At 44.2% G+C, this 21,656-nt stretch overlaps 1 protein-coding gene across 1 annotated transcript in view; it reads right to left on the bottom strand.

Annotated features, from left to right (window-relative positions):
- Positions 1-21,656, bottom strand: part of LOC310862370 (cadherin-4-like) — a 238,493-nt gene that overhangs the window by 64,711 nt on the left and 152,126 nt on the right. The window contains exons 4-5 of the mRNA XM_083770241.1: positions 15,411-15,637; positions 5,657-5,854 (exon numbers count right to left, since the gene is read on the bottom strand). Of these exons, the coding sequence (XP_083626367.1) occupies positions 5,657-5,854; positions 15,411-15,637 (425 nt within the window). The remainder of the gene's footprint in view (positions 1-5,656; positions 5,855-15,410; positions 15,638-21,656) is intronic.

Genomic DNA, 21,656 nt, shown 5'->3' with positions numbered 1-21,656 from the left:
TTTTCAAATTTCCCAAATGTAGGTTGAAGTATGATCTGTAATAATAATCAAAATCTACAAATAATAATAATAATAATACACTTTTTTTATATTGCACCTTTCATGTCATAAAATGCAACGCAAAGTGCTTTACAGGGCAAAAGAAGATACAAACACAAACGTAAAGTAACAATTAAGCAAGCAAAAACACAGTGGCCATAAGACAATAAAAAGCAATAGCAAAGAGCAAAAGATTGCAGTAAAACGGGCAAGGCAGTAAGAACAAACGGGTCTAAAAACTCAACTAAAGGCAAACATAAAGAGGTGGGTCTTGAGCTGTGCTTTGAATATGGCTACAGAGGGTGCCTGTCTAAGCTGTAATGGGAGTTTATTCCAGGCTGTTGGCCCATAGAAGCAGAAAGCTGCCTCACCGTGTCTTTAGGCACCTCAAGCAGGCCAGCAGTGGAGGACCTGAGGGGGCGGCCTGGGACATAACTAGGTAGACAGTCGAGGAGGTAAGAAGGTGCAAGACCATTTAGAGCTTTATAAAGCAGTAAAATAATTTTAAAATCAATCCTAAAAACTACTGGAAGCCAATGTAGTGAGGCTAAAACTGGGGTAATGTGTTCTCACATCTTAGTTCTATAGTTAAAATTCTAGCTGCTGCATTCTGAACAAGTTGAAGCCTGTCAGTTGTTTTCTTTGGCAAGCCAGAGAATAGTGCATTGCAATAATCGATACGAGAGAAAACAAAAAGCGTGACCCAATGTTTTGGGATAGATATGCTCTAATGTGTGCAATGTTTCTAAGATGAAAGTAGTCTTGGTAACCTGATTAATTATGCACATTGAAATTCCTCCCTAGCCACCCTCCACACCACTGCATGCCTCCCCATTGGTTTTTTATTTTATTTTCCAACTGTTCAAAAGCAATATAATGCGAGTTCAATGCTTTCTAATTAAAAACCTTTTCCGCAAGTGTTTCCATACCCAATTTGCACATTTCCCTTTTTGCGAAAACTGGAGACTGATTCAAGCTTTAATACGCAAAAACACGGCTTAATGGAAAGACAGCTACTGAGACACTCTTCCAAGGTGCCAATGCTTCCATTGCTTTTACATCTGAGCAGTAAGTGTTCATGACAATTATTGTGGAATTCCCATGACAACAATATTAAGTGAGATATTTCTCAGGACAATTCATATATTCATATCTATATCCACTTCTTGCTTAAGTCATACTGTGAGTTTGTTGACTTTTTTCCTTTGTTCTTTCCTTTTTTCCCCCTCTTGCGTGACGGTGGTAGGGGAATTGGGTGGGGGTGTTGGGGGTTACCTAGAGTCTTTATTTATCCAAGCAGAAGAAATCGATGCCTCTCTGCCCGGAGGAGGAAAGTAAGAAAAAAAAAAACAACTGTGAGAAATCAATATCTCTTAGATGCTATTGACGTTGTTTGGCAACAGAATGAAACGATAAAGAGCACCTATTTATTATTATTACTCTCTTTCCATCTTCCTGATCTCTTTCTTCGGACTCTCCGGAACTGGCTCTCTTGTGTCCGTTCCGCCTTCCGTCAGTCTTTGGACTCCAGGATGTTAAGATCTGCTCCACTCATTCCCCGCTGCTGCCGAGGTAGATTATTTTCGCCACGCACTTAATGGACAGACTACATGCTGTCAGAGTGGAATCAGCAGAACACCAGTGTGGAGATATAATCGCCCCATATGGTCCTTGGCCTGCTACCAGTGGCACATGCAGCAAGGACCTCCCTATAGGGAAGGGATACACTCAGGAGGAGCGTAAGAGATTCCCTAACCACCTAAGCTGGCTCCTTTCCAAGTCAAGGAGCAGCTGTTCTACTCCGAGTCTCTCATGGACGACTGAACTTCTCACCCCATCTCTAAGGGAGAGGCCCGCCAAATATTTGAGAACTAATTTCGGCCAACTCCATTTGTATCCCTGTACTTCCATGTTTAACCAATTGGTCGTGTGTTAGTGGGTACCGCCCTGGTTCTTTGAGAATGGGTGCAACACGGCTCTGACAGCTCTGACAACAAGCACAATGGGTATTGCGTTAACGGGAGGGGCATGCATTGTCAACTTGCATCAATCCCATAACCAATTCTCCCCTCTGTTACTATAGGGACAATGGCATCTGGAACTGCTCAAACCAAGCCTTTCCTGCAAATTCTCGGTATTGACATTGAAGTGCCACGTTCAGAATTAGACATGCAGTAATCCTGGTCTCTAAACTGCCTCCCCCTGGCCAGCCGGGGCGCCTGATGGAGGGGAAAGGAACTTGTTGGACTAACATGTTCCTTCCATGCGCTACGTCCAACCAGGGAAACTCCCCCCCTGTCAGGTGTAAAGGAGCAACTTGGACACTCAGGCATGAAGGAAGCATGAGTTCAAGTCCGTTGCTCTCCCCATGTCCCCCATATATGGGGACTAGGTTGGTGGAGGGTGTGTGCCAGGATCACATTAGATAATTGACACAGGGGTGAAAAATGGGTTACAAAATTGTGGGATTTTTTTTTTTTAATAATAATAATTCTGTATTTTTCCACATAAAAATTGTCTGTACAGTACAGTACATCTGCAAATGTGACAGTGGATCATTAACTTTAAGATAAAACGCTACAGTAGATGGCTTTAAAAGGCAGGAAAGCCTCTGGAAAACGTTACCTCAGCACTGAGAGAACTTACATTATTGGCAGAGCTGGCAGTCAATATCTGGCCAGAGTCCTTACGCAGCATTGGCCTTGGAAAGTACTGCAAGTGTGGTTCTGCCAATACCTTATAGTCAAACACTCCACACGTCCCCTTGAGACGTGCCAGGCTCTGGGCTATACAGGGGCCAGCCGGTGGGGTCTCTGTCGTTGCACCTGCCCCATCCTGTGCTAAGCTGATCAAAGTGACAGTACTGTGGACCTGCAGAGATGTTGGTGAGGGATGCTGTCACCCTGTCTGTCCCACTGACAGAAACTCGGTCCAGGAAGGTAGAGAAACGGTGGGATGGCGCATGGCGGAGCAGACGTGTCAGTCAGCGCTGCGCTGGATGACAGAATAGCCCATTAGGACTCGGACCGACTTCACAGACCATTAGGGTAGGCATCACACAGCCATACCACACAGAACACTGAGTAATGACACAGTAGGAGAGAAACACAGTCAGGAACATGAGAGGAAAAGAGAAATGAGGAGAGGACAGAGACAGAGAAAGACGTAGAGAGACTGAAAGATAAAGTGATGCATCTTTTCCATAAGTGACTTGCCTATTCTGTCGCTGATATGAGATGTGTTCACAATATCATGTAACAATGTTGTGAATCCATATAGGTTCCTGGCAGTCTCTGTCTCAGTCATTCCATCATTAATATGATACTGCGCACATTATACTGTAGCTGCATTTCTATCATGCTTTTAAAAGCAGTGTAAAAAATAACTAAACCGTTCTGAACCAGAAGATTTTCAGACATTGGAAGGAACATATATTGTGCTTAATTCAGAGCCTTAACATCACCCAGTGAGCTATGTTTGTGTTAAAATAGTACATCACATAACTAGTCAAATTGTTGTGATCACATCCACAACACAATTTGCGTTTGCACCTACTGTAGCGACATGCGTTGCCATGATAGGGTCCTAAGATTCCAGTCAAAATGTACAAATTAATAAGTATTAATCTTTGTCCTCTTTGTACATGTCGATCTGTAATGCAATGTTCGAAAAGAGTAACAAATAGATTCAACAACACTACAGCAATAAACCCATCAGCAGCCTCAGTCTTACAGCTGTCTCCTTGTTAAAGTCTCTCCTCTGTATCTCTGTGTGGCCCAGCCTGCCCTCCAGTCATTATTAAATGACCCGAGAACCCAACAGTGGCATCAACATGCATCACTTCCTCTCTGCTTTGTCACAGCCCTCCCCAAGCTCCTAACAGAGCTATTTACAGCACAAAGTGGACTGTGTTTGGCTAGACTTACAAATACTTTCCATCACTTTCTCTCTCTCTGTCTCTACCTCTATACAGAGTCTGTTTTGTACAGCCTATGGACAAAACAGAGCTGTCTGGTCCATTGTAGGGTGGTTTCTTTAGCCATGGTGTGCGACTGTACAAGCTGGGATGAGAATGTCACGTCATGCCAGGCTGTTAGGAAACATGTCAGATTAAGAAGTACCGGTAATACTCTTCTAGCACCAAAACAAGACTTTAGTTTAAACTATTGTTCACTGTCTTAACACTTTTTTTTAATGACAGTTCCCAGGCATTCCCCCATGGGATATAGATAAAACCCACATGAAAAGCAAAGCGAAGGAAAACAAAGAAACAAAAGTGCGACGCTGAAAAGTGAAAAAAGGAAACCTCCAGATAAAGTGGCATGGGGGGTGTACTGTAGGAGGGTGCATGGAGTGAACCGCCACTTCCTCAGAATGATGTTTTTATCTTTTATTTTGATGAATTACAGCACACACCATAAGGTAGACTCTCAAATGTCTCAAACTGAGAGAGACAAACTGAGCTTTCTGTTGTGACAGAATCCACCAAACGTTGAGCAATGCAGAGCCTCTTTGCTCGTACATTTATTCATGTTCTTTTCTTTTTTTTTCTGCAAGACAAGCTCTACCTCTGACTGACCCCCTTCCCTGTTGTATTTACATTTTGTGCATCACAAAACTAGCAGTTGTTGCGGAGGAGTAATTTGGTGTGATGGTAGTATTTAGTCACGCAACGCCTTTCCATATCTCCAATACTAAATGAGAACAGCTATGGTGGATCAAGCAGACACGTGTGTGTGCACGCACACATGTGCATGCGCTGCCCCCCCCCCCCACACACACACACACACACACACACACACACACACACACACACACACATACACACACAGAGCCTGGTTTACACACACACACACACACACACACTCACTCACTCACTCACTCACTCACTCACTCACTCACTCACTCACTCACTCACTCACTCACTCACTCACTCACTCACTCACTCACTCACTCACTCACTCACTCACTCACTCACACACACACACACACACACACACACACACACATAGTACAAGATACTGTAGCAATGAGTGTGGTTTTGAGAAATTGAAGGGTATTGCGATCCTAGAAAGTGTCATAAGCCCATTCTTTACATGGTCATGGTGAAAAACAGGGCTGTACAGATCTGTGATTTATGAAGCATTTTAACCAGTGAGTCCTTACAAGACCTCGGAGGGGATGAACCCTCTGGTTTGTTTCTGGCCAAAATAACAGCAGAATTTCATTCCTCTTATCAGAGAGAGCACTGTCTTTGACAAACTAAACAAATATCGTGTGACAAATTGCACTGTAAAAAATGTCTATTGGTTTGATAATGTAAAACAAATGTATGCATAAAGGAGAATAACCGGTCCGTTTTCCGCGTGAACCCAATGGATCAAACACTGTGAGAGAGATTAGACTCACCTGCTTAGCTAACAGCTCTCAGAGTGCAGAAACCTGATGTCCAATAAATGCTGTTGTAATTCCTGAATACGTCTTTCTTTGGCTAAACAAGTGCAGCCAACGACCAAGTTGAATGCCATGTCATGCCATGCAAGACCCCTGATCAACAAACCCAGAGCTGTAAATGAAGCATGTGTCAGTGACGCAGCCAATTAATTCTGTCACTTACGCTGACGAGCATCTGCGGGAACGGTCCTCGAGAGTTTTCCGGCACGTTGACTGGTGGAATCACCCAGTCCCTCTTCTGCCTGCGCAGGCCCTTGGAGCCACTCAGGACGGGCCTCGGGAACAGGATGACCGTAGCAGGGGATCCAAAAGTCTCTTTCTTGTCTTTCCTCTCAGCAACTTTGCCCTCTTCTTCAGTGACCTGCACAACAGAGAGGAGACATATAGCAAGTGATTGATTAATTTAGCACACTTTAAATAGCAAACTGAGGGCAAAAAGGGGTTATTAAATGGAGATTTAATTCCAATGTGAATATACATTTTCTCTGCAGGGTACATGCAGTGTTTTTATCTAACATCTGGCTCATTGGTTTTGGATCTGCACATAACTCTCCTCCAGAGAAGGGGCGACAGCATAAACACAAATGTACACATAAATATGAAAAGTTGGTATCAAAAGTCACAGAGACCTTGCCATCCACAGCTGGCTGTAAAAAGACTGTTAACACGACTGAGCTCCAATTTATAGTCCCATTCACCAGACTGTGCCAGCTGAACTATACCAGCCCCCCCCCCCTCCACACGCACGCACGTTTGCACGCACGCACACTCGTTTGCACGCACACTCGTTAGCACGCACGTTAACATGCACGCAGGCACACACACACACACACACACACACACACACACACACACACACACACACACACACACACACACACACACACACACACACACACACACACACACACACACACACACAGCCTCCAGGCAGTGCGAATTGCCAACCACAATCCTTTGTCTGTGAAAAATGTTCAGTCAGGAGGGAGCCTCTCTTTTCATCTTCTCATGTGCACCCGCCACCCACTGATCCAATGTTTAACAGTGGCACAACTAGGTTATCAATCACAATAACTATCATTCATTCATTCATTCATTCATTCCAGTGTCACATTGGTCATTCATCCCCATTTTGACCTGAGATCAGATTTTAAAAATGTCTTCTACATCCTGACAGTTTTCTGTGGTTTTTCGATTTTTCAAAGATAGCAGACCTACAAGCTCGCAGCTCGCCACTCAGTGGCGCGCTATGAGCTTGTAGATCTGCTATTTTTCAATAGCTAAAGCATAGCATAATGCTAACACCAAAAGGGGTTCCCGCCCAAAATGGGAGCATAGCATCTGCATCATACAACCACAATAACTCCAGATTCTAAATCAGTTGCAGGGGAAACAAATGAATGGAAAAAGATACAGGAATATGAGAACTGAACGCTGAACATACTAATGGAATACTGCTTTGTGATGGTGGTTATATGGAGCAAACTAAATAATGTCATGGAGAAAAATACAGTACAACGGAAATATACAGAGTGTGTGTCCCTGAAGGCAAGACTCCAGAGTGCAAAGAGATGCAGACACGCTAGCTCTCAGGTTCATGTATATATGACTTATACATTGACAAATTTATATACCAAGGTTACATTGTAGGCCTCAAGTCTCAAGGCTGCTCTGTAACCATCTGCTGGGTGTCCCAGGGGATGTGGAGGATGTGTGCTGGATATCTAACTGATCCAAAGGTTACATCCGCATTGACATGCCGTGTCAACAGTGTCAATAATACTCCCACTACATTTAACACATCAGGGTTACCAAAGCAGTAAAGAAATGTCAAGAAAACAGCTGCAACTATCATAGCTCCAGCTGTACATCAGTGATAGCATCCTGCTTCCTATATACTGCATCTGCAACACACTGTTGATCCCTCGCTCAGTTGCTTCACTTCTCACAGTGTTGTTGTTTCCCTCGCTCTCTCTCCCCTCCCGGTTGGCAGGTCCTGACAGCTTGTCTCCGTAACAGCTATTCATCAAGTGCTGGGATGTGCTTCATGCCAACTCTGACTGGGGAGGGCCTGAGAGATAGCTGGGTTATACTGCCATCGTCTAATGATCATTACATCCTGATGTGAAAGAAGGTATCTCTAATAAAAATCACACCTGTGTTAAGTGAGGGGCGCTCTATCATTGTACATCATCGTGATGTAAAATAGACACTAAGCTTATTTGCTCAGACACTATGAATTCTAGAATTCTCCATTCATTGTCAATATAGGAATATAATGTTTGGCGGGGCACGGTGGCACAGTTGGTAGTGCTGTCGCCTCACAGCTAGAAGGTCCTGGGTTCGATTCCCGCTCGGGGCGCTGTGGGTGCTGGCGGCGTGTTTCCTCCTCCGCGTCATCAGTGCCCATACCCGAAGGCGGGGTTGGCGAAAGGCCCTTTCTGTGTAGAGTTTGCATGTTCTCCCCGTGTCCCCTAGGGTAGGTACCCTCACAAAAACATGCAGTAATCCTGGTCTCTAAACTGCCTCCCCCTGGCCAGCCGGGGCGCCTGATGGAAGGGAAAGGAACTGGTTGGAATAACGTGTTCCTTCCACGCGCTACGTCCAACCAGGGAAACTCCCCCCTGTCGTTTGTGTAGGACAAACATCTACACTAATAGTTGAATATAGGAGGGCCTCAAAAATGGTTGTTATGTAGGCCTACAGTATATGGACAATTAAAATCAGTTGGAAATATTACATTTTGATGTGTGGCATAGGCCTAATTAAACATAATGTTGATACATCAAGGAAATGAAAGGTGTTAACATAATGGTTGTGGGGACAAAAGGTCTACTGAAGCATTCAGTCCGGCAGCACAGGGAGAAAAGCTGTCCGTAGTGGTGTAAAGCAAGTACATGTACTCAAGTAAGTATCATTTTGGGGTATTTGTACTTTACTTGAGTACCGTATTTCCAATTTCCAATACTTTTCCTTCTACTCCACTACATCTCAGAGGTAAATAGTGTACTTTTTACTTAAGCTTTAGTACTACATTAGTTACTTTGTTGATTTTGATTATTATTACAAAACATCACTTCAGCACTATACATATTTCAGCAAGTTGAAAATAGACAAACTGGCCCAGGCCGTAGCGTAACGGTCTGGGCACCGGACTGGTGATCCAGTCGCGGTGTGCCGCGGGTTCGACTCCCGAACCCGACACGGCCTTTACCGCATGTCATCCCCCCATCTCTCTCCCGTTTCCTGTCAGCCTACTATCTGTCCCTTAAAAAATCAATAAAAGGCGTAAGCCGCAAAAAAATATCTTAAAAAAAAAAAAAAAAAAATAGACAAACTACAAGCTCACAATGTCTCATGATGTGACGCATTGCGAGCTTGTAGATCTGCTACTTTCAAAAGATTTGTATACATTTCAAAACGGGACATTCTGTACTTTTACTAGTACCTAATACTTTTGCTAATACTTTTACTCAAGTACATTTTGAATTCCGGACATTTACTTTGTAAGTTGTAACAGAGTATTTCTACATTGCAGACGCAGTATGGATACTTTTACGCAAGTACAAAATGTGAGTACTTTTTCCACCACCGACAGCTTCTCTGGACAGATGAGGATTGACTGACAGGATGGCCTGATTCCATGTAAGTCTCTCCACAACAGTCCCCAGTGAGTCCAGCCTATTTGAAACACTGCGCTACTAACTAGTACTAACTGCCGCACCAAACCAACACCATTTAACCCATTCTGAACGGGCACCCATTTTGGTGTCAGCATCATGTTATGCTTTAGCTATTTAAAAATAGCAGATCTACAAGCTCATATCGCGCCACCGAGTGGCGCGATACGAGCTTGTAGGTCTGCTATTTTTGAAAAATCGAAGAGCGACTGACATTTTTAGAATCTGATCTCAGGTCAGAATGGGTTCATCAGGACCAGTGTGTGTCCGGCGGAAACCTCGTATGAATCTGATCTCAGGTCAGAATTTGTTAATTATCCAAAAAATAAAAAGCTCAGAGTCAGACCGCTCTCTGCACATAGCCAACCAGCTTGAATAATGCTGTGCCCTGATTTTCCAACCTTAATGTCCCTCATGCAAAGTAGTTACTGATAGTGTTCTATGCATTTCTGCCTCTGGTTTGGGTGTTATCATTGGTTCAGTTCAAACGTATCAGTTTGATTCAGGTAAACAGTGAATGCAAAAGCCTCGTCTGGTGTATTCAAGGGAATATGGGGGAAGGCTTGAATCACCATATATTTACATACTGTATAAGGAGTCCAGTGTTTTTAATACCAGTTCCAATAACGTATTTCACCATAGCCCTATTCAACATATCCTGCTCTGTAAAAAGGAATAGTCTTGTGGTGCCTCTGCAGTATAGTTAACGTTCAGGGCCAAAAACGAACAAAGACAAAAACAAAAGGATCAGTAGAAAGTGTCCTGTTCCGCTGCGTGCTTTGATCCGCGAGGTGCAGAATAAAATGTGTTTGTCTTTTGTTTCACTCTTTGTTGGTGCCCTCTTATAGAGCATGGGTTGTACAGTACGTGCCAGTACACAAACACTTCACTAATTAAAGGTGGAACTGTTTTGATGGCCTTGAAAGAGGAACAAGAACATCATGTATTCTTTCTCCATTCGGGAGGTGGAGTGGCCCGCTTCTACATCCAGAACACCCCCCCCCCCAAACATACACACACACACACACACACACACACACCACACACACACCACACACACACACACACACACACACACACACACACACACACACACACACACACACACACACACACACACACACACACACACACACACACACACACACACAGCAGCTGTACCAACCCTGTGCCCGCCGCTGACCAGCCAGCCAAACAAACAAGTTGCCACGCACTGTGTGACGGGTTCAGTGGAACGTGAACACGATGCAACCCATATGGTCGGCGTTCAGGAGACGCAACCCCTCAGCCGAGCACAACGTGCAGGGCGGCCATGCGCACGCACGCCGCATCCAAAACGGGTTCTGTCAGATGGTGCGAGGCGAGACAGATGTTGAGTTGAATTTGGACAAATGTATTCAGTTTTTTTTTGTTTTGTTTTTTGCAGAGGGGGCTTTGTGGGCTTGTCTGAAGGCGGACGGGCTTCTTAATACAGGTTGTGGGATCGGGGCGAGCCGCGTGGAGAGAGAGAGAGAGCTGCACACAGCTGGAAGGACGGGGAGGGATGACGAACAGGGCTGTCAGAAGCAGATGTGACGACCCCCCTCCCAATGTCTCCTTGTCTAAATAAGTCATGCTCCACATCCTTTCATCTGCACATACTAATAGATACTAGTGGGTTCCCTGAGGGCGGAGAGAGAGAGAGAGAGAGAGACAGAGAGAGAGAGAGAGAGAGAGAGAGAGAGAGAGAGAGAGAGAGAGAGAGAGAGAGAGAGAATGACAGACAGAAGAAGAGAGAGAGATAGAGATAGAGAGAGAGAGAGAGAGAGAGAGAGAGAGAGAGAGAGAGAGACAGAGAGAGAGAGAGAGACAGACAAACAGACAGAAGAAGAGAGAGAGAGAGAGAGAGAGAGAGAGAGAGAGAGAGAGAGAGAGAGAGAGAGAGAGAGAGAGAGAGACAGACACGGAGATAACGAGAAAAGACAGCGAGGGGTAGAGAGAGTGACCTGAGTCCACCACTGCCTGAGGGGGTTAGGGTCTGGGCTTTTCTTCAACCGTGGTGCTGCTGGAATTCTGATCAATGCCAACTCTCTCTGTTTCATTCTCTCTCTCTCTCCCCACCCCAGTGTGTGTGTGTGTGTGTGTGTGTGTGTGTGTGTGTGTGTGTGTGTGTGCATGCAGAGGCATCTGAAAAAAATGCGAGGCCCTGTGCGAACATTGATTAATTAATTAATTCATGTTTATTCTGGCCTTCAATTTGCAAGTATAACAACACAGGTGTTGCCAAATAACTAATTATCTTGCCAGTCAGACATATCCAGGTCATATCAATTTAATCAGCAGAGTGCTTCTCACTCTGCACACACTGACTGACCTGCTAAAGTTTATGCCTACTTTAAACCATAATATGACAAACCTTGGATTAACTCTTCTGAAAACGAGCAGCAAGCACAAAGTAAGTGATTCACACATTCAGGCGGGCATTGGGTGTTATTGGAAATGGATGCAATGAGAACGAGTAGCTGTGTGTAGCTGCTGCTGTCTGACCACTGCGCTAAACAGTATGACAGGCGTGTGGCCGCAGGCGCGCACGAGAGAGAGAGAGAGAGAGAGAGAGAGAGAGAGAGAATTGATATATAAATATAATGCACTCGTCTCGGATGTTACTCACAACTTCACAAGCAGCAGCTTTCCTTGCAGCAAATTGCAATAAATGTCTTGATAATCCCGTCTAGTTTTAACGCAGGGCCCCGCGGCTGATTGGGGTGCGGTTGGAACGGTGATTTTTGCAATGAATTTATCAAATTAAACTCTCAGCGTGGCTTTGAACTCTTCTTTTTTTCTCTACGACTCAACTTGGTGCCTTTCAACTTTCCCACCACCACACCGCCCTAGGCACACTAATCCACTTGACCACCACGTAGTGCGCTTGATAGATGACGCAGACACACAATGCCAGTGAGATTAATGTGAAATATGATCATGTAAGCAAAACTAGATTTTAGGACGCAGACACACATTGTCAGCGAGTAGGCCTACTACTAAATGTGAAATATATCAACATGTAAGCAAAACTATAGATATTATATCTTAGATGGAAAGTGAAGTTAACATTTATAAGCCTATTAAAAAGGGAGGGGGGACGCTCGCAAGGCGCGAGGCCCTGTGCGACGGCACCATTCACACTACCCTTAAAGCGGCCCTGTGTGTGCGTGCGTGGCTGCGTGCGTGGCTGCGTGCGTGGCTGCGTGCGTCTCGGTCAAATATTAACAAGAAGTTGACTGTGCTACATTCAAACTCCCTCCCTCTGTCTATTACCCAGCAAAATAGAACTCCTTATGGGTCCATGTTTATACACTTTCAGAGTTCAATCTAGGATGAGTTTCAGGGTCAGACATTAGAATGTGGAACGACTCCAAACATTACCAGCAGGTTTTCCACACATGCACGCCAGAGAGAGAGAGCATGCATATAACAATACCCTGCCCTCAGCACATATGCAATATAGACAGGATTCTAACTTTTACGGTCGACAAAGACACAACCATTGCACGAACGCGCGCACGCGCACACGCACACGCACACGCACACGCACACGCACACGCACACGCACACGCACACGCACACACACACACACACACACACACACACACACACACACACACACACACACACACACACACACACACACACACACACACTAAACAGGAGTCAGTGAGTGTGAAATAGATGCGCCCCACAGCTCTGGTGCCATATCAGCCTCAGCCAGCTGGCTCTAGTCCCGGTTCTTTCCCTCCCTGTCACAGACTCCCCAAACCCCTCAACGCTTTGATATCAGCCAGGACCTGGCAACCCAGACATCTGGAAGTTATGATTCAACAGAGCACACAACACAAAATTCCATTTCCCTAATGAAACATCAAATTGTGTTTCAGCATCCTGATTCTCTCTCTCTCTCTCTCTCTCTCTGTGATGAAGTGCATGATGCATGCTGTCACCCTCGCCCCTCTATCAGTGTGTTTGGTTTGTCTCCTCAGCACCTGTTCCACTTCTCACTCAGTCTGTCCACAGAGCTGACACAATGATCCTCCATCAATTGACATCACCTCAGCTGCAGTAACAGCACCACCTACTGACCCTACACACAGCTTTGTATAGAACTCTTACCACACTCGAAACATGGAAGCAAATGGACCAATAGGCAATTAGCAAGAGTTGCAAATTGATACATTAAGATGAATTAGATTTGGTGATCGATATATATATTTTTTATAATATTGTCTGTGAGCAGTAAAAATACATCTCTTTTCATTCATAGTAACAATACTCAAAAACACAAAAACTTCAGGGAACTTATAAATACCTGAATGTAACCTGGAAAACACACTCATTCCACCAAACACATTCTTGGGCTATCTTCCAACTCTACCTCCAACGTGTTTCAAGCTAATAAACTTTACCACACCACACTTACCACTTTGTATTGACCATCTGATCTGTTTTTATTTTATTTATTTTTGCCTGTAGACACTGCACATGAACTTAACAGAAAATTACCTCCACCATTTCAATGCTGTACGTCAGCCAAACCATAGGCTACTACTGTAGGTGGTAAAAAATAGGCTAATAGTTGTATTAGCCTATGTTTTACAAAACAACTTATTCAGAGATGTGAGCTCCTGCTGTTTTGAACGACACAGACAGCTGATTAGAGCCGTGAGTTGCCGTGTTTGTTGACCTGAAGATTACCGTCTGTCGCAACCTAGAAAAACACATTCTCAGATCTGCTGCCATGAGCTTGACAGAATGTTCTCCCCAGCTTAACTTGTGGAGTATACTTTCTTTCCATGGATGCGAGTCTGTGCTTTGCATTCTTGGTGTTTAGAGAAGACCACAATCGCTAGCATCTTCATTCACCACCAGCTTGCAACAGTGGGCATTATTAACTCTCACAGGAGTTCACAGTCACATTCATTAGTGGATACTTTCAGTTGACCATTCACCCAAAACATGAGCTCATTTAATGAACGTGCTCTTTGAGCCATAAAAAAAATAGCTGAATGATTGCTAAAGTTTGTAAAGTAGCTCATAAACAAAATGACCAGTGGTTAAACAGATTTGGGATGGGCTTCTATAGGGTACTTAGGAGAAAAACTGCAAAAGTGTCTCATATTAACCCATTTAGGGCTGACCAGATTCTACAAATGTCTTCTACATCCTGACAGTTTTCTGAAAACCCTATGTTTCTATGTCAGTGGTTCTCAAACATTTTCATGTCAAGGACCCCCAAAAATATATGTAATTGGCCGCCGACCCCCATCTGAAAATATGTTTTCCAGGGACCCCCAGAAGCAAAGGTATGAGTTAAAACATTCACTGTGAAAGAATATATTCAGATTTTTCAAAAATAGCAGACCTACAAGCTCGTAGCCCGGCACTCGGTGCTGCGCTATGAGCTTGTATATCTGCTATTATTCAATAGCTAAAGTACAACATAATGCTTAAAACACCAAAACGGGTTCCCGCCCAAAATGGGCAAAACAAGGTTTTCTGGTTGTTCTATATCTATAGAATGCTACAGAGGACTGCCGGGGCACAGTGGACACAACAATAACTGCTACATGATGACAAATTACATATTATGGACCATACATAATGGTTACTTTGAAAGTCATGAGAGCTAAATCAACTCATTATATCTGGAATGTCATTAGCCACAGCAAACAAACAAAAAGCAAAACCGCAAAATACAATGAATTCAAAAAATGTGTGCCTTTATTACGATTCATGTCATATATTCATACTGTCATCAGCTGGGCGGGTGAGCTGTGTGTTTTCCCCAACACTATTGGGGAGTGGAGTTTAGCGGACGGTCCATTTCGCTGTGTTATAGCAACACGGTCCAGTAACAGTTACTATCAGTTAACGTCGTCTATCTAGCCAATGAATCCAATTAAGTGGTGCTGGTGTTGTTTATCAGACGTGGTGTAGGAATCTCTACCAGCTTTTCCCCAATGGCAAGAGGATTTAGGATTGTCTGTCTGTCTGTCAGTCAGCAGTCAGTCAGTCAGCCAGCAGTCAGTCCGTCTATGTCTGTCTCTCTCCATTTGAACTAATTCTTAGTCATTAGTACGATTTGGAGGTGTGTGTGTGTGTGTGTGTGTGTGTGTGTGTGTGTGTGTGTGTGTGTGTGTGTGTGTGTGTGCATGTGTGTGGCGTGTACACGTGCATACACATGCGTGTGTGAACTTTGCCCACCTCATTGCCATTCTGTTGGGGTAACGGAGGGTCAATCAGGGCCAGCTGCACCACGGTCTCCCACACGTGTGCGTGTGGACTGCTGGCGGTCAGCTTGAACTGGACAGGTTCATCCAGGCTGTCGGCGTCTAGCTGAGTAAAGATAGATCCGTCCGTACGCACGCTGAAGCTGGGATCACTGCTCTTGAACACCACTCCAATGTTCCCCATGCAGTCATCAAACTTCACTGCAGAGAGAGAGAGAGAGAGAGAGAGAGAGAGAGAGACAGAGAGAGGTTCAGATACTATGAAGAAACAAACCATAAATACAGACAATTGATTAAGTAAGTCATCAATACAGGCTCAATATCACAGATGCACGTGCACACACAACACACAACACACACACTTTCAATTCAAATGTACATACATTTAGTTTTGATTGTATTGTTAATTTGTTGTATTGTGCTTTTTGCTTTGGCAATGTAAACGTATGTTTTCTCAATGCCAATAAAGCTCCTTTGAATTGAAACAAAGTGTGGTGACTGCGTGTGATTGGCTAACGTTTAGGAGGAGCCAGGCTGCTGATTGGCTCCTGTGATGGCCTCAACTATATAAAGCTGTGTGGAAGCAGCATTCTGATGTATTCTTCCTGGTGTGTGTTTGGTCTGTCTGTAGCAAGAAGTTACACACCGTCTGTCTGTAGCAAGAAGTTACACACCGTCTGTCTGTCTGTAGCAAGAAGTTACACACCGTCTGTCTGTAGCAAGAAGGTAACTACAGTAAATGTTAAACTTAAACCTTTAGCTTTGTTTGAAATGATTCCGTTTGGGGAACTTGATCTGTGAATCAATGCCACTGAGGCAGTGTTGTTTTCGTCAGGACTGACGATAACGTAAATGACGACGTCAACGCCCCTTTTTCCAGGACTAAGACAGACTAAAAAGAACGACACTAAAATAATTCCGGACAAGACTGACGCTGACGAGCTAAATACCGTAGCTCTGTTTGATGACGATGACGAGACGTGTGTGTGTTATCGTTGACAAGACGAGGCTAGACGAAAATGTTAGTGGATTGACGAACAAAGTTTGTAGGGGTCCTAAAGTTGTGAATCGATATAATTCAACTAAACTGCGGGAAAATCACAGATGTACAAGCCCAAAGCGCTGTGCATTGCGACGGGTAGATAACTTGTAGATCTGCTACTTCCAGCGCAGGAAGGGCGCATGCTTATGACGCTCTTTAACTATGCATCTGTTGCATCAGCAGGCAGCGAGTCCTCAGTCCAGCGACAGACTCACAACACACGAGCAGCAGACAGGATGCACAGGGATGACAAAACTTTATTGCACACATCTGTGCTTTCATCCAAGCTTCCATAGCCTTTTAAATCTTATTTCCCATCCACGGGCACAAGCAGTGATATTAGGCAGCAGCTTCCACCCGATCTGTGGTGGTGTTGTGTTGTCTGACGAGGGAAGCTACTGCTAGCATGGGAGCTAACGTTAGTTTCTTCCATATAGTTAGAAGGAGTCCGCCTTAATAACACTATGTACTTTCCATCCGTTCCCCAACCCCTCAAACTCGCTGCTGCGTTTACACGGGCAGACACAGACGAATGGGAATATCATTTGGAGCTTTAACAATGAATGATAGACTATCGTTGCGTCTGCCTGTATTTAATGCTCAGGGTTTCACTGTCCACAGCAGGCAGACCTGTCAAAATGCACAAATGCACCAAAACTCAGAGACCACCACCTATAAATTCAAACCCACCTCTGGAATATTGCTATCTCATTCCACTTTAATTTATTTTATTCCATAGTCTTAGTTTTTCTCTAATAAAGTAGTTTTTATTTGTTTTCTCATGTTCTCCTTGAAAAGTGTCTTTAAGTACTCAGAGAAGCATTATATAAATAATAGTATTATCACTATTATTATTACTACTTGTTTTATTGCCTATGCTTATGTAGAAAAAAAAAGCTCACTGTTCAGGTCAAATAGGCCTATTGATACGCGATTAAAATGTGATTAATTGAGATTAATTAATAAATATTTAATCAAGATCCTCTTAGCAGCAAGTAAAAAAGCAATCACACGACGCTGGTGCCAGCAGGACCCACCAACGAAAGATCATTGGATGGACATTATTGAGGAACTTTCTATGGAAAAACTAACATTCATACTTAGACTACAAGAGGATAATTTCTATAAAAAGTGGGAAAAGTGGAATCTCTTCTCTCAGCCTAGCGATATTGCAATAGGATTTCATTGAATGTTTTTTGTAATATGAGAAATGCAGCCTTTTTTTCGTTTACTTTTTGTCTTTTTCTTTCCGTATAGTCTTGTCAGTTGTGTTTTTCATGTCTGTTTCTTCCTTCAATAAAAATTAAGTGAAAAAAAAAAAAAAACGACCGGCCGACGGTGTTTACCGGCCGGCCCGTCAGCCGGAACAAATGGATTCTGCCCTCCCTCGTACTGATGGTGCTGCTCTCGTTTGCGTTTGCGTTCCGGCTTCCTGCAGTTGCGTTGCATCGGGCTGCCTGCTGTTGCGCTCGTTTGCGTTGCGTCTTTTCACCTCATTTCACCAAACTTGTGGACACCGCCTGTCATTTGCAGAAGAACGTGATGGTTCACGGTAAGTATCTGTTTTTGTATTCTTTGCTGCTGCCAGGGCTGGTAGGGTAGGGTAGGGCTGGTAGGGTAGGGCTCCTAGGGTAGGTTTTTGCGTTGCATCGCAAACTAAGCACTTTGGCACAGGCATGGAGCTCCTGGTTTACTGGGATGGGGTTCGATTCCCTGCTGCGACCTGCTGATTACATTTAATCTGTTAAACGGGCATCCTTTTGCACAATAGAGCTTTAACCTGATGGTATCTATAAAGATGACTAATCTTAATATGTATTTAGTATACAGAATCCAGATGTGTAATCGGCTGCATGTTTGCCAGAAGGTACACGATGATCATGACTATGTTTATCTCAAAATCAACACAGACAACCGAACGGACAATGGTTTGAATAAATTAAACTGATGTGGCTAAAGCCATGTCACACAGCATTTCCTGACTTTATGATATTATTATCGGGCAGGAATACGATATGATGACTGCCGTATCAATGAATTAAACCCACCCCTACCGTGCAGAGGGCTCGGGGCCCCTACAGTTTTGGGGCTCAGGGCCCCTGCCCTTTTGCCTCAAAGTGATCTGTGGCCCTTGTGGTTTAATGGGGCTGGAGAAAGTACTAGGCCAGTCTATATGGGGGTAGTCTCAGACCCATGAGTGGTTCTGTACTGTACAAGCCCTCCTCCCTAATATAGCATGTTATGTAGACAGCACTATAATTGTATTGTGTATATAGTCATAGCACGCCATAGTACATATGTATAGCATAGTAGTAAATATGTATAGTTTATATGTATAGTGTATGTATAGTTTCATTATATAGAATGTTACTTTCTTAGCTTACGCATGTTTCATGATAAATGCTTTTATGTGATGTATTCCCATGCTTTTGTTCTTGCTTCAATGTAAGTCGCTCTGGATTAAGAGCGTCTGCTAAATGCCTAAATTGTAAATTGTAAATTGATGTGAAATGCGCAGCTTTTAGCTTTTTTGATGGGATTTGCAGATACACACACACACACACACACACACACACACACACACACACACACACACACACACACACACACACACACACACACACACACACTAAGGCAGCATATATTAATGTGTCCTCTCAATGTATTGAGAGAAATTACAATTTTAATTCAATATGATGTGAAATGACCCATAACGGTGGGTCCTACAAGATCCATGTTAATGAGAATGATTATCTCTATTCAATAAGCACTCTTCATTCCCTGGGGAAGATCATCGCTCTGCACTCTGTATGTATGCATAAATATATCTATATCTACATCCATTAATTACACAGAGTCATTAAAGTGGCGCAGTGTAAAAGCCCATTAGGACGTCTGAGCAGGGAGTGAATCAAACTCTAAGTGAAGTCATGGAACCTCCATCATGGATACAAACACTACCAACTCCAACATGGATAATCAGCCGATCGGTTGGGATAATATGAACCTCCCATGACTACACCCACTGTCTCTGGATATGTGGAAATTAAGAAAATGTCTAAAGAAAATTACATGCAATGTACAATTACTCCAAAAATGAAGATGGTGCAGCCAAGGTATATAAATTATAATGAGAAATATTTATTGTTTAGATTTTACCGGTATTGTCGGGGGCTTTTTGGCTTTGCAACGTCTCCCATACTCGTCAAATAATTGCTAAGCTTGGCTCATGCACTTGGCTTTAGGACTGTTAGGACCTCCCTCGCCCCTGCGTTGGCTCTAACCTGACCTCCCAACCCATCACTGAGCCAGCCTCGTCTCTCGGGGGTTTAGAATGTCTAGACGGCAACCTTGGGCCGAGGGCTGTAACTCAACACGGCCTTGCAGCCGCTCCTCACCCCGTGGGCCCTCAAGCGAGACTTCCACTATAGCGAAGCACGTCCTGCTCCTTGTTCTATCACCATGAGGCTGTCGGTGCTCACTACACTGTATCTGTGAGCACAGCCACTCAGATCAGAACATAAGGCCTCCTCAACTCTCACCACGAGAGGGGGGGGGGGCAAAGTTACCATGTTTACCCAGGGTAACTGGACTTAAGCTCAAGAACTTGTTTACAGCCAGGCCCTGCTCATAGAACATTTCATGGTAGGGGTTCAATGCCTTGCTCAAGGGCACTTCAGCGGTGGTAATTTTTACGTGCCGGTCCGGGGATACGAACTAGCGACCTTCCGATATCAAGACCGCTCCGCAAACCGTTCGGCCACCGCTGCCCCCTACGAGATCACACGGGTGTGATTTTTATTTCATAGACTTGGCTTCCACATGATGTAATCTCTGAATGCAAGATGTTTGAGGAGATATAGTGCCCCTCAAAAACACACACACACACACAAAAACATTGGTTCCTGACACTGTTTGTCACCGTCATTTGTCTAATGCTTTCCCTGGTCCTTGTCAGAGCCACTGAGATTATTAGATTACATTGGATTCATGTAAAGACTGATGAAGATCTCGGTTGTATTAGTATAAAGATGCTTTATAAACATGCTTTATTGCCAGGGCAAGTCATCATATCTCCAAGTATCTCTCTCTCTCTCTCTCTCTCTCTCTCCCCCTCTCTCCCCCTCTCCCTCCCCCTCTCTCTCTCTCTCTCTCTCGTCCAATCATTCACATCTATCTCTGTCCCAGTCTGGCACATGGCCAGCAGTGCAGTAGAGTTGCTGGCAGAGAGCCCTCTGCTGCGCTCTCACACCACTGGGCAAGGGACTGGCCAGTTACTTTTAAGCAGATCAAAAACTGTGTGCTTGAGAATGCTTGGAACACAGCCTAGTTTGTGTGTGTGTGCGTGTGTGTGTGTGTGCGTGCGTGCGTGCATGAATCTGTCTCTGAATGTGTAGTATAGTCCATAGTATTATAATATATCTTGAGAATGGACGGCCCTGCCCCCACCTACTCATTTCAATGAAAGTTGCTCACCAGTGCATGAAGCACCTCTACTTCAGTCAGGAACACTCACGGCAATTTATTGCAACAAATGGAATACAGTTAAACTTGGCGTTAAAGGCTCCACTCTGAATTTTGTCTAAAGCAACATGCTAAGCAAGATCGGCAACAGTGAAGCAACTGAAACAGAGTTGAGGGAATGAGGTGTGATTTGAGTATATGTAGGTAAGTGTGATTGATTGAAAGAAATCAGCAGACTGACAGCTGATTACAGCTGAGCTGTTGCGACTCCCTGCATGAACTCACACTGTGCTTAATTTCCTGGATTGGCTCCAACGTTGGAGCCAGAGCAGGTGCACCCGCGTTTCAGACGACTAGGATCAGTCATATAGTGATTGACAGGATGAGTGTCCAATCAAAACAGCCAGAAGCTTTTATGGCGCTCTATGGTGCATAGGATTTAAACTTGGCATCACCTGGGACGGCGCTCACTTGCATTTCCATTTCTGTTTGAAGTAGAATCCCATTTGGACACACCCTTACGCTCACGCTGCTCACGCCCAAATGTTGCCCGTCTACCAAAACAGGGAAGATTCCAAAATACAGCAAGAGGGCAACTGTGTTTCTGCAGGAAAACACCACCACAACACTCCAGTGGCTGATGACTGCTGTATGGAGGTATACATGTATTAATGAATTGGAATGGATGTGAACTTCAGTTCAACCTGTTTAAAC

This window comes from Protomyctophum parallelum (assembly GCF_964188405.1).
Source record: "Protomyctophum parallelum genome assembly, chromosome: 7".
Taxonomy (NCBI): domain Eukaryota; kingdom Metazoa; phylum Chordata; class Actinopteri; order Myctophiformes; family Myctophidae; genus Protomyctophum; species Protomyctophum parallelum.
Note: the sequence above shows the minus strand (reverse complement) of the source record. Positions and strands in the feature narration are given on the sequence as shown.